The sequence below is a fragment of the Gadus chalcogrammus genome, chromosome 18, assembly GCF_026213295.1.
Source record: "Gadus chalcogrammus isolate NIFS_2021 chromosome 18, NIFS_Gcha_1.0, whole genome shotgun sequence".
NCBI lineage: Eukaryota > Metazoa > Chordata > Actinopteri > Gadiformes > Gadidae > Gadus > Gadus chalcogrammus.
The window spans coordinates 18,636,764-18,649,606 of record NC_079429.1 but is presented as its reverse complement, the minus strand read 5'-3'; the positions used below and the strand labels follow the sequence as shown (position 1 = coordinate 18,649,606).

At 46.6% G+C, this 12,843-nt stretch overlaps 1 protein-coding gene across 2 annotated transcripts; it reads right to left on the bottom strand.

Annotated features, from left to right (window-relative positions):
- Window positions 1-551: 551 nt before the first annotated feature.
- On the bottom strand, window positions 552-12,331 carry LOC130371878 (mucin-17-like). 2 transcript variants are annotated; one of them, XM_056577746.1, is made up of 8 exons: window positions 12,156-12,331; window positions 6,813-9,525; window positions 6,332-6,431; window positions 6,100-6,246; window positions 4,600-4,689; window positions 2,610-2,738; window positions 1,695-1,784; window positions 552-1,089 (listed from the first exon to the last, which is right to left on the bottom strand). In XM_056577746.1, the coding sequence occupies exons 2-8, from the start codon at window positions 9,450-9,452 to the stop codon at window positions 1,073-1,075; spliced, it is 3,213 nt and encodes a 1,070-aa protein (XP_056433721.1). In that variant the 5' UTR covers window positions 9,453-9,525; window positions 12,156-12,331; the 3' UTR covers window positions 552-1,072. The 2 variants fall into 2 exon arrangements, with proteins under 2 accessions (XP_056433721.1, XP_056433722.1); XM_056577747.1 differs by having other exon boundaries at window positions 4,600-4,686.
- Between the last annotated feature and the right edge of the window lie 512 nt (window positions 12,332-12,843).

The window sequence follows — 12,843 nt, the reverse complement described above, 5'->3', positions numbered from 1 at the left end:
CTTATCGGGTGCTATGATTTGGGAAGAACTGCAGTAGAAAATGCATTTCCTCGTATCAATGCGTCATGATGTTGGCCCATGACACAATGGGTTAGATCAGCCCAGAAAGAGGTTGGAATATCAATAAAAGTGTAAATGTGCACTGTTGGAATCCCATCAAAAGAAAAGATGTTAGCTGTGTGTAAGCTGTGTTAGATGCTCAATAGGTGATGTTAGATTCACCTCCAAATCAACTGCTTAAGGCAACCGGTTGGACCGAAGGAGTCAGAAGAAAGGGACTGAAGGAGTCAGAAGAAAGGGACTGAAGGAGTCAGAACAGAGGGACTGAAGGAGTCAGAAGAAAGGGACTGAAGGAGTCAGAACAGAGGGACTGAAGGAGTCAGAACAGAGGGACTGAAGGAGTCAGAAGAAAGGGACTGAAGGAGTCAGAACAGACACTGAAGGAGTCAGAAGAAAGGGACTGAAGGAGTCAGAACAGAGGAGCAGAATTAGTGACGCAGCAGCATACCCAAGCCATCCAGTACTTTCTGCAGTCCTCTTTATCATCTGCTTATTGCTGTATCAACTAAGTTTCCATATTTGTGTCAAGTGGAACTTTAAACTTTTTACTTTCAAGCCGAACCATCGACATTCACCTGGAATCTTTTTGAACTGTATACTCTCGTTTTAATAACTGGAATCTTGTTAAATTATTTATTTATTTCTCCTCCAATATGGAGGTAATACTATTTATTCATTAGGCTTAGGCAAGGATTTTTATTTTCTGCGGGGCTGATGGTGCGTGTTGTTTATTGTATGTACTGTTGGGTATGGACACACCCTGCTGCTACTCCACATCTGAAGTTCCTAACGGAAAATAAAGTTATTTGAATTGAATCATTGAACCTTCATTAGCCTTCTCCATCAGTCCGATTTGGAAACATGAAAGCAAGTGTACAATAAACAAATCTGGAAACATTTCAAAAAACTTTTAGTTGTTATTTTTATTTAGTTCACATATTATTCTTGTTATTTGTATTCATTTACATATTTTCAATGTTGTGCCGCTGTCGTCTCTGCCAACGGGTCCTGGTTATGATGCTGGGGTGACTGAGGCAGAACACAAGAAAGAGGAATTTGTTTAAAAACAGACCTGCAAACTCATCAGAGTGAAAAAGGTGACAGTGTCAAGGGGACTGAGGAGGAGTCAGTACAGAGGGACTGAAGAGGAGGAGTCAGTACAGAGGGACTGAAGAGGAGGAGTCAGAACAGAGGGACTGAAGAGGAGGAGTCAGAACAGAGGGACTGAAGAGGAGGAGTCAGAACAGAGGGACTGAAGAGGAGGAGTCAGAACAGAGGGACTGAAGAGGAGGAGTCAGAACAGAGGGACTGAAGAGGAGGAGTCAGAACACGGGGACTGAAGAGGAGGAGTCAGAACAGAGGGACTGAAGAGGAGGAGTCAGAACACGGGGACTGAAGAGGAGGAGTCAGAACAGAGGGACTGAAGAGGAGGAGTCAGAACAGAGGGACTGAAGAGGAGGAGTCAGAACAGAGGGACTGAAGAGGAGGAGTCAGAACAGAGGGACTGAAGAGGAGGAGTCAGAACAGAGGGACTGAGGAGGAGGAGTCAGAACAGAGGGACTGAAGAGGAGGAGTCAGAACAGAGGGACAGGTAGAAGCAGTATTAGTGACGCAGAAGCATGCCAGCAACATACCGAAGCCATCCAGTACTTTCTGCAGTCCTCTTATCACCGCACGATTCTTCTCTAGCTCCTTGTTCAGCAGGGCACAGTTTGAACACCCAGCTGGAAGGATCATCAGAAAGATTAAAACACATCCGCTTATTGCTGCATCATCCACTATGGTTCCCCATTTGTGTCAAATGGAACTTTAAACTTTTTACTTTTTATGACCTTTTTATTTTATTGTTCATCTGCTTTGGCAATGAGTTGTAACTGGTCATTTAAAATGGCGCAACATTTTGAGGAGATAATCTGCGGGTTGGTGAGGGGTGTCACATGCCTCCGCCGCGTAGGCCTACAATTTTTTTTGCAGATTTCGGATGACACAAAGCAAATTCATCTCCTCTACAGATGCAATGTTTGCGATTGTCGATACCGGTAATTTGTGACAGGACAGTCACTGCCCGCTAGAGGATGTATTGCGTAACATCCATAACAACGGAGCTATGAAGGGTTGTCCCGGAGACAACGTTTGTTACGGACTGACGAATTTCGTCCGTATCCGGAAGTATGAATCGGCCTTTAGGGGGCATCTTGCTATGACACCTAGAGGCCGATTGCGGACAGCTGGGGTGGAAACCGAACCCCCTAGCCAGTAGACCAGACTATAAAGTAAGAGGCCCTTCATTGATGCGGGACAAGGACTCTGGGACTGAGGGGTTAATGAGAGCGAACAGCCCCACCCTGTGGGCGTGGCCAATGGGACTGAGGGGTAAATGAGGGCGAACAGCCCCACCCTGTGGGCGTGGCCAATGGGACTGAGGGGTAAATGAGGGCGAACAGCCCCACCCTGTGGGCGTGGCCAATGGGACTGAGGGGTAAATGAGGGCGAACAGCGTTGGACAAGCAGAGCAACGTGTGGGCGTGTCCAATGTCATGTGGTCTCACCCAGTGCTGGGGTCTTGCAGGTTCTTGGGGGAGGAGCCCTCAGGCCACAGGCCCCCCTGGTGGGCTCCAGAGACAGAACGGAGGCCTCCATGGTGGTAGAAGGTCCTGGAACATCTGTGGGGGTACATACTGAAACAACAGTATGTATCAGGACCATCTCTACACATCATGGGGGTTAAATGGTAACTAATAAGGCAGTTACCAACACATGAACCAACAGTAGTGTCTGAAACCTTTGGGACCCCAGCTTATTCTATTTGGTGCATCTGCTTCAACTGATATTATATTGAGAATTCTGTAGCGTTCGCTAACCGAGCCATATTTAGCCTGTGTGGGGCCACATGAAGCCACAGTTAATACATCAGAAAAGAGCAGAGTTCATAAAGAGACAGAATCAGGACTGCCTTAACGATTTAGTTGAGTGGCAGACATGAATCATTATATACAGGGCAGAAAGCAGAGCACAACCACAACCGGTACAGACATTGCTTGTTTTTAGGTCAGTGGACAAGGAACTTAGAAGAGCCTTTCATTGTGAGCAACAGTATGCACAGATGACCTGGAAGCAGATGTGTACTTCAGTGGTGGTGAGAAGAACATACATAAGTAAATACTGTCAGATTATTATTTTAACCATATCATTGTGTGAGGAATGTAACTTGTGCAGTACCATGAGAAATGAAGAAACGAGAGTCACACAGTTACGCTCAGCTGTGGAGATGGAAACCTCATACAGCCTGCTTGTCCAACAGCCTGCATCAAGTTGTAATTTCTTTAGTTGAATTACTGTGTATGGCTCTGGTTTCTCCTTCTTCCATGGGACTATGTATGGGTTAATAACTGTAGACCATTGAAGACCGTTGCCCAGTCTCTTTTCAGAAATTTGGCAAAGGTATACTATGGAATCAACTCTTAGTAACCATATTTGACAGCCGAGCCTACGTGTTTTTGACGCAATGTTACACCACTTTAAACATCGGAGATATCCATCGATTTCACTTAAAAATGTATATCTCTGCCGCCTTCGGCCTTATTACTATGAATTCATCACCATAGTCCCACCTCGGGCCCCAAATCTGTTTGAGAGTTGGCCTTTGGTCAAGTTGTGGTCAATGCGCAATATCCAAATGGTCTGACCATATGGGTTTTGATTGAAAGTTGTTCTTCATGACGAATGGTGCATGTATACTGAGTTTCATGCATATTGTACCTTGCTAGTGGTAATGGCAGCCTTTTCAAAGGCTGAACTTCCAGGCCTTGTTATAGCACCACCTATGTGTTGCCCATCTTTTGATTCCCTTACACATTTTACAAGTTCTACAAGCCTGCCAATTTTTATAACTTTCGATCCGAAAAAGTCAGGAAAATAATAATATTCCTACATAGGTTCCTACGTTTTTTTCGTAGGACCCCTAATGAATGATATGTCCAAGGAAACGTCACGTCAACCAGTGATGAGTAGTAGCTCAAACTAAGTGATGAGTAGTAGCTGAAACTAAGTGGTTTGTAGTAGCTCAAAGTGATGAGAAGTAGCTGAAACTAAGTAATGAGTAGTAGTTCAAACTAAGTGATGAGTAGTAGCTCAAACTAAGTGATGAGTAGTAGCTCAAACTAAGTTATGAGTAGCAGCTCAAACTACGTGATGAGTAGTAGCTCAAACTAAGTGATGAGTAGTAGCTCAAACTAAGTTATGAGTAGCAGCTCAAACCAAGTGATGAGTAGTAGCTCAAACCAAGTGATGAGTAGTAGCTCAAACCAAGTGATGAGTAGTAGCTCAAACCAAGTGATGAGTAGTAGCTCAAACCAAGTGATGAGTAGTAGCTCAAACTAAGTGATGAGTAGTAGCTCACACTAAGTAATGAGTAGCAGCTCAAACAAAGTGATGAGTAGCAGCTCAAACATAGTGATGAGTAGCAGCTCAAACATAGCGCTGATTGGCTAGGGGACCACTGGGTGAAAGGCAGGTCAGCTCTAAACTCCCCCAACCCACCTGTCCTCCTCCTCTTGGCCAGCCCCAGAGCTTCACTCCCGGGCTGCAAGCTCCTCTTGGCCTGGCTCAGCGACTCACGGCGACTGTCTGCTGGAGAAACACAACATCTACACTTCACCATCTCCATGACAACGTCATGTCAAAGCTGTAGGAGAACACCGGGAGGAGGCCAAACCAGCCGCGGGGGGCACCAGACCACATCATTATGGAGAATTAGTCAGAACAAATGTGCCTTAAAGGTGCCATGACATGCTATTTTATGGATGCTTTAATATAGGTATTAGTGGGCCACTAACACGGTATTCAAAATGTGCCACCTCCGCCTCCTGCAGCGCCGAGGCGGTGGTCCCTCGGCAGCGGGAAGCGGGGCTCAAGCAGGAGACATTCGCCGCCAACAATCCCTTTCTCCTTCATGTCGTGGTTCATGTTCTTGAGGGAGTCAAAGCCAAAGTTCCTTTCCCCCAATTCATTCTCAACCATGGCTGAGATAACCCCCAATACGAGTGTCGTCGTAGAAATACCAGAAATGAGAGTTCGACGTGTTATGCGCCATAACACCAAAAGCAGAACGGTTATCCAAATAACAAGGAAGTGTACAACACTTGCGTTACAGTCCTGGAGCTCTATATCTAAATAATAGCATGTAATACATAGATATCTATATCATATAATACATATTATCACGGCCAAAAGCTGTGTGCGCCTCCAGACGATATTATAAATGACAAACGGTGGTTCGCGGCAGTGGTGCCTCGCGGCAACCGGCGGCATGTCGCAGTTCATGTACTTCAGGGAGTCAAAGCCAAAATTCCTTTGCGCCAATTCCTTCTCAACCATGGCTGAGATAACCCCAACTACAGTCTCGTTGTGGAAATTCAAGAGACGTCAAAGAACCGACGTGTTATGCGCCATAACACCAACAACACACACATGTGGCGCTCGCATGGTCGTGTCTCATTGGCGTGGCCAAATTCTCTGGGCGGGCCAGGCAGAGTAAGGGGAGGAGCTTAGATCATTTATGACGACATATGGGGCCACATTCCAAATCAGCGCGCTTCAGCCTCCGTTTTTTCCAAAGGCGAGCAGAACACCTAGTGCTTGTTTTACACCGAACGCAAGTTTTAGCCACTGGGGCACCATAGGCAGGCTAGGGGAACTCATATTTATGTTAGAAAACCTCATAAAGTGAGATTTTCATGCCATGGCACCTTTAATGCATAATTGACGATATGGATTCTCTGAGAAAGGATTGATTTGCATGGGATAATCGGTCCTCAAACTGGGGCTCCCCAGAGTTGAATCCTCCTTCCTACCCGTTTGTACAATAAAATAATTATTGGTAGAATTGGGTTGTAAAAAACAATACCACAAGCATACAGTTTGTGATTTTGATTTGATTCAAATGCTATCCACTGTCAGAGATGAATGGGTGCTAGGATTAGGCTTGGGTGGCCAATCCGATGTGTGAACGAGAAAGCTAAAGGTCACAGAGCAGGGTACCTGAGGATGGACCAGGCTTATCATTGGACGAGGCTGCGGTGGCAAGTCGTGCAGTAGGCGGTCTGAGACCTGGTAGAGTCCTCCGATTGGTCGCTGGGATGCCCGTTGCAGCCGGTTTATGAAGGACTCTCCTTGGCGGTTTGAGGCCTGTGGGAAGGGTAGTTAGCAACATAACATCAGCACGTATGTATAGACCGAGAGGGACACTAACTCACTCAATCACCTCACTCACCTGGTGGTGCAGGGCAGAGGCTGGTGGTGTTCGATATACCAGTGGTGCTGGGTATACTGGTTGTGCTGGTGGTGTCTGGTATGCTGTTCTTTGGTTTGCTCTGGGCAACAAATGATATTTACACAAACACTTTTATTAAAAGAAACTTATCTAAAGCACAAGATCTGAATTTGGTTTAGGGCAAGAGTAGAGGGTGTGAATTTAAGCTTAATCTTCACACTGGTTTCATTAAAAAAAGAAAAATAATACGGGAATAACAAAGATATTTTTTAATAGTGTTTAGCGTTTGTAGTCATTACATGAAACTTTTTGAGAAATTTTGAATTTATTTGGTTTAATTTAATTGTCTTAGCAGGGGGACTGCAATTTTAGCCAAAGGCAAGCTTGTCCACTATTGCCTAGGCGCTTATGGCCCCATTGTGTGCAGGAGCACGGCATTGGATTAGGTAGTGAATCCAGAAGGTCGAGGAAAGGAGCCTACCTGTTTAGGGGGCGGAGCCATGGCTGACACTCTCCTCCCTGTAGGGGCGAGGCTGAGGCGCCGCCCCGTGCCACCAGGGGCGGAATTGTACCGGAGACTGCGGGGTATGGCTCGGGCAGGACCCTGGTTTGGCAGGAGCGAGCGAACATCCGGGGCGGCCACATGGTCCGCACTGGCGGCCACATGGTCCGCACTGGCGGCCACATGGTCCGCACTGGCGGCAGGGCTGCTTGTCTGTGGGAGGGGCTTAGATGGACCGTCAGAGTACCCCCTCTTCTGCACCTGTGAGGTCTGGCTCGTGGGCACATAGACTTTCCAGTCTGACATGGGCGTGGAGGTGATCAAACATCCAGCTGTCTGATTGGCTTGACAGTTCAGGGCACTTGCCTTGGGAGGAGAAGCTCTCTCGAATGTGTCGTCAAAGTTGAGGTCGGCACTGCATTTATAAACGGGTGTGCATGCCAGCGTTTGGCATCTCAGTGAATTCTCGTCACTCTTTGTGGCGCTGGGTGCTGGGGACAGAGGTCTGGAGGCGTCCTGTGGGGAGACGGTCATGGTGCTGCTCGCCCTGTCGGCCGTTGCCCCCCTGGACCCATGGGTGGTGTTGACCTCGGACCGCAGGTCCAGCGCCACAACCAGGTTATTATTGGACCCATTGTGAGTGGCAGTTGATAACGCTCTGGGTTGGGCTTCAAAGTGACTTCCGCTCAGGTTGTCTTGGCCGACGCTCTGGTTGTCTTGGCCGACGCTCTGGTTGTCTTGGCCGACGCTCTGGTTGTCTTGGCCGACGCTCTGGTTGTCTTGACTACATCCTTGGGCACCTAGGGTTGGAGAAGAGATGCTCTTAAAGGTGTCCTCGAGTTTGACACCTGAGCAGGCATCGCCCAGTGAGACCACTGCACTGGGTCTAATGGAAACGGGTTCCGACAGCTGTTTGTTGAGCGGCAAACTTAGGTGGCACTTGACCCCCGAGGAGTCGATGGCCTCCATAGTGACATTGCTGTTCATCGAGGAGTCACTAGGTGGACTGAAGTAGGTGTCGTTCCCAGAGCGCGGGGCGGACCCCTGCTCAGACCGTGGGCTGTCATTGCTTGCCACCTCCACCGCATTCTCGCTGAGCACCTGGGTGGTGTTGAGGACCTGGATGGTGTTGAGCACCTGGGTGTTGTTGAGGACCTGGGTGGTGTTGAGGACCTGGGTGGTGTTGAGCTCGGGCTGCCTCGGGTGGTCCAATGCTAGGACCAGAGTTGTCCTGTCAGGGAATTGGGAAGCAGAAGCGGAGCACAGCGATGGAGAACCCAGAGCCATTTCCCCATGGGGAAGGATGGATTCACAGGTTACATCAGATTCGGGAAAGGAGGATGTTTCCAGTGACCTCTGGACAACCTCAGCTTCCAGAGCCACTTCGCCATGGGGAAGGATGGATTCGCGGGTGACATCAGATTCGGGGAAGGAGGATGTTTCCAGTGAGCTCTGGACAACCTCAGCTCCCAGAACCACTACCCCATGGGGAAGGATGGATTCACGGGTGACATCGGATTCGGGACAGGAAGAGCTTTCCACTGAGTTCTGGACAACCTCAGCTTTCGTCATCTCCAGTGTGTGGAGACTGCTGTGGTCCATTAAGCGACTTTCTCCGAGGCTCTGCTGCCCTGTGGAGGCTAGGAGGCGAGGAGTGAGAACTAAACTCTCATCCCTGACCAGACTCAACATGGAGCCTGGGCTGGGCTCCTCCTCCACTTTAGGCGTCACAGCAAGGTGCCGTTCAGGAACCGGGGGCACGAAGGAGGGAGCGGCCCCATTGGTGGAGAGGTTAGAACACTCCATGGTGGAGTCCATCAAGCTGACCTCTGGGAGGGTCTCGTCCTGCAGCCAGAAGCAAGGCCACCCGGCCGGAGCCAAGCTGTCCGGTCCGGCGGGAAGCCGACCCAGGCTCTCCCTCCGTTTGTGATACTCTGTGGTGAACAACTCCTGGTTAAGGTGCGGCATGTTGTGAATAGCCGTCAGCCCATGCCTGGCCGGGCCAGGTGTCAGGCCCTTCCTGGAGTTTTTGCCCGGCAGGTTAAAGCTTTTGAAACCGGGCGTGAGGCCGGATTCCATCTCTCTGGAGTATCTGGGCGTGGACGAGTGGGAAGCAGCAGCAGGACTCCTCGTTTTGGCGAGAGACAGGTGGGAGGTCTCCGCCGTGGTGTCCAGCATGCTGAGCTCAGGGAGCATCTCGTCCCCTATGTCTGGCGACCCGAGAGGACTCTGGCCGAGGTTCGCCATGGTGTTGTGCCATTTGTCCATCTCTCTGGAGTATCTGGGCGTGGACGAGAGGGAAGCAGCAGCAGGACTCCTCGTTTTGGCGAGAGACAGGTGAGAGGTCTCCGCCGTGGTGTCCAGCATGCTGAGCTCAGGGAGCGCCTCGTCCCCTATGTCTGGCGAACTGAGAGGACTCTGGCCGAGGTTCTTCATGGTGTTGTGCCATTTGTCCACGACTTCTCTGTAAAGCGGGAATACACGCTCATCAGGAACGTTCTGATTGGGCTCCCTCGGCGGCCTGGGGGCGGAGTCGGCAGGAGGAGGGATGTTCTCGCGGTCCTCGTTCTCCGTTGGGTCGTAGCTAGGCGCTCCAAGTGTAGCCGTCAGATTGGCCATGTTAGAGGGCTTTCATACAAACGGACGTTATTTTTTCTCTTCTTTTCAAATCCTTGTCTTCAATGCGTTATTGCTGCATGTAAAATACATTTGAATTAAGTTCAGAGAAAAAAGCCTGGATAGGAGGCTTTAGTTTTAGTTTCCTTCGTTAGGTTTACTCTCATACCTTAACGCATTAACGTATTGGTTTAATGAATCAACTAAATGAATGTCATGAACATGGCAAGGAACATACTACTGTGTGACAGTGTGTTAATCCATTTACTTACTTAAGGACAGATTAGCCAAGTTTAAGGCAGAAGGCTACGCAAAACATTGCCAAGAAGTTTTTTGTGGATTACAAGTTTTAAATAATTGTTTCACCCAGGACAGAACATAATACTAAACATCCCAACCATCCCCTTAAAGGGGTAGCCCGGAAGTTTGGACATAGGGCCTGATTCCCAAGTAAGCCTTGGTGTTCTTTATCGAGTCAGTTTAACACATTTCATTCAGTCCTTCTAGTTGCAGAGTTTGCTCGTGCTAGGCTAGCGCACGGCAACAGGCAATACTAGACTGCTAATAAAACAGCCTTACCCACTCCACAGTACACCCGAGGCAAATCAACTATAACGCCAGACGGTCGATGTAAATGTCTGTGTTGATAGAATAATGTTAGAAATAAAACCAACCTTGTATTGAATTGCATTTTGAGGGACTGTGTCTAAGCAGCAGTGTTATATTCGTAGTAGGCTACGGCAGCAGCAGACTGATACCTAGGTTAAATTCTGCTGCTGCTGAGAAAGTAGTCCCTCAAAATGTGATGATTCATGCGATGCAAGGTTAGTTTAATTTCTAAAATTATTCTAAAGTTCACAGACATTTACATCTATAGTCGTTATAGGCGTTATAATTGATTTACCTCGGGTGTACTGTGGAGTATGTAGTTTAATTAGCAGGCTGGTATTGCCCGTTGCCGTGCACTAACCTAGCACGAGCGAGCTCTGCAACTAGAAGGACTGAATGAAATGTGTTAAAAACACATTCACTTGGGAATCAGGCCCTAAATTCCGAACTACCCCTTTAACCGTTTTGCAAACACACACTTCATCTTTTCGAAACATTTACTATATTTATAGCATTTGTATTGTACATCCTATTCTATGTTTTCATTTTTCTACGTTGTATTTCTATAGCATTACATAAAAAAATATTGATTGTACTTGAATGCTTACTTGGCCGTACAACTTTGTGAATCGTATTTGTGGTATGTTACATTCTGCAAACACAAACACATTCTTCCTCACTGATTCCAGTTAGGTCAGGCTGAGTATGTAAACCAGTTAGGTCAGGCTCAGCCTGTGAACCAGCTAGTAGTTCAGTTTGGTCAAGCTCAGTATATGAACTAGTTAGTTCAGTTAGGTCAGGTCAGTCTGAACCAGTTAGGATCGTATGATCATGTTGTGAACCAGTGAGTAGTTTAGTTAGGTCAGTTTGTGAATTTGTGTGAACCAGATAGTAGTTCAGTTAGGTTAGTTACTAGGTCAGGTTATTTTTGTGAACCAGTTAGTAGTTCAGCTAGGTCAGGTTAGTCTGTGAACCAGTTAGTAGTTCAGTAAGGTCAGGTTAGTCTGAACCCGTTAGTTCAGGTCAGTCTGAACCATTTAGGATCGGTTGGTCATGTTGTGAACCAGTTAGGATCGTTTGGTCATGTTGTGAACCAGTTAGTAGTTCAGTTAGGTCAGTGTGTGAATTTGTAGTTCAATTAGGTTAGTTAGGTCAGGTTATTTTCTGAACCAGTTAGTAGTTCAGTAAGGTCAGGTTAGTCTGAACCCGTTAGTTCAGGTCAGTCTGAAGTTGAACCAGTTAGGATTGTATGATCATGTTGTGAACCAGTGAGTAGTTTAGTTAGGTCAGTTTGTGAATTTGTGTGAACCAGATAGTAGTTCAGTTAGGTTAGTTACTAGGTCAGGTTATATTTGTGAACCAGTTAGTAGTTCAGCTAGGTCAGGTTAGTCTGTGAACCAGTTAGTAGTTCAGTAAGGTCAGGTTAGTCTGAACCCGTTAGTTCAGGTCAGTCTGAACCATTTAGGATCGGTTGGTCATGTTGTGAACCAGTTAGGATCGTTTGGTCATGTTGTGAACCAGTTAGTAGTTCAGTTAGGTCAGTGTGTGAATTTGTAGTTCAATTAGGTTAGTTAGGTCAGGTTAATTTCTGAACCAGTTAGTAGTTCAGTAAGGTCAGGTTAGTCTGAACCCGTTAGTTCAGGTCAGTCTGAACCAGTTAGGATCGGTTGGTCATGTTGTGAACCAGTTAGGATCGTTTGGTCATGTTGTGAACCAGTTAGTAGTTCAGTTATGTCAGTTTGTGAAATTATCGTTCAGTTAGGTTAGTTAGGTCAAGTTATTTTCTGAACCAGTTAGTAGTTCAGCTAGGTCAAGTTAGTCTGTGAACCAGTTAGTAGTTCAGTATGGTCAGGTTAGTCACTCTGAACCCGTTAGTTCAGCTAGGTCAGGTTAGTCTATGAACGTCAGTACTGGAGAGTCATGTCGGTACGTAATGCTGCTGATTCTGACGGTATGAGTGTGTTTTGTTAAAGGATCAGGGCTTAGTTTTAAAGTTATAAATCCTGTAGAATATAACGACGTTGTTATTGATTGATGCCGGGACACGTTTTGACAGTAATGTCTGTTAACGTGAATGAGTCTGAATCACTAACTTACCGTTGAAGAAAGCAGACCTTCTAGTTCCGTAAAGGTGGTCGAGTTTATCGTTGTGTCTTCCAGCCGAGATTAAGTCACATTATTCGAACAAACGGTGATTTGCGATCTAACACACACAATTTTTGATGTCGAAAAGTCAAACGAGGAAACTCGGTAATTTGAAAGGACTAGCTACATGAGCTTGCTCCTGATTCGTCAGAGTTTACCCAATAGGCGTCCAGACTCCAGCCAGAGAGATGACGTCATGTGAGACGTGCCTCTGTGCTTTACCGCCACATAGTGGTTTACTCAGAGAATGCTTTAATATGTCTTTACCGCCACAGTGGCGCTCTCCTATAACTAGGTTATAGGACAGGAGATATTGGAATGGTTATAATATCCAACATTTTACTTTTTATACATTGAGTATTTAATATTCTAATATCTGATGTGTGTATATATTTTGTATTTGACGTTTTATCCTTTGACTCATTTATTGTTCACCTGCTTTGGCAATGTAAATGTTTGTTCCTTATGCGAATAAAGCTTTTTTTTATTGAATTGAATTGACTGGTTTAATGTCTTTCTGAAATATTTAGGCAGGGCCATTTTATTGTTATTGCACCTTCAAACCTTTTAGGGTGCAGGAATCACATTGAAAGGACAACAAATAAAAGACAACAATTTGAAATAAAATTTCGAATCAAAT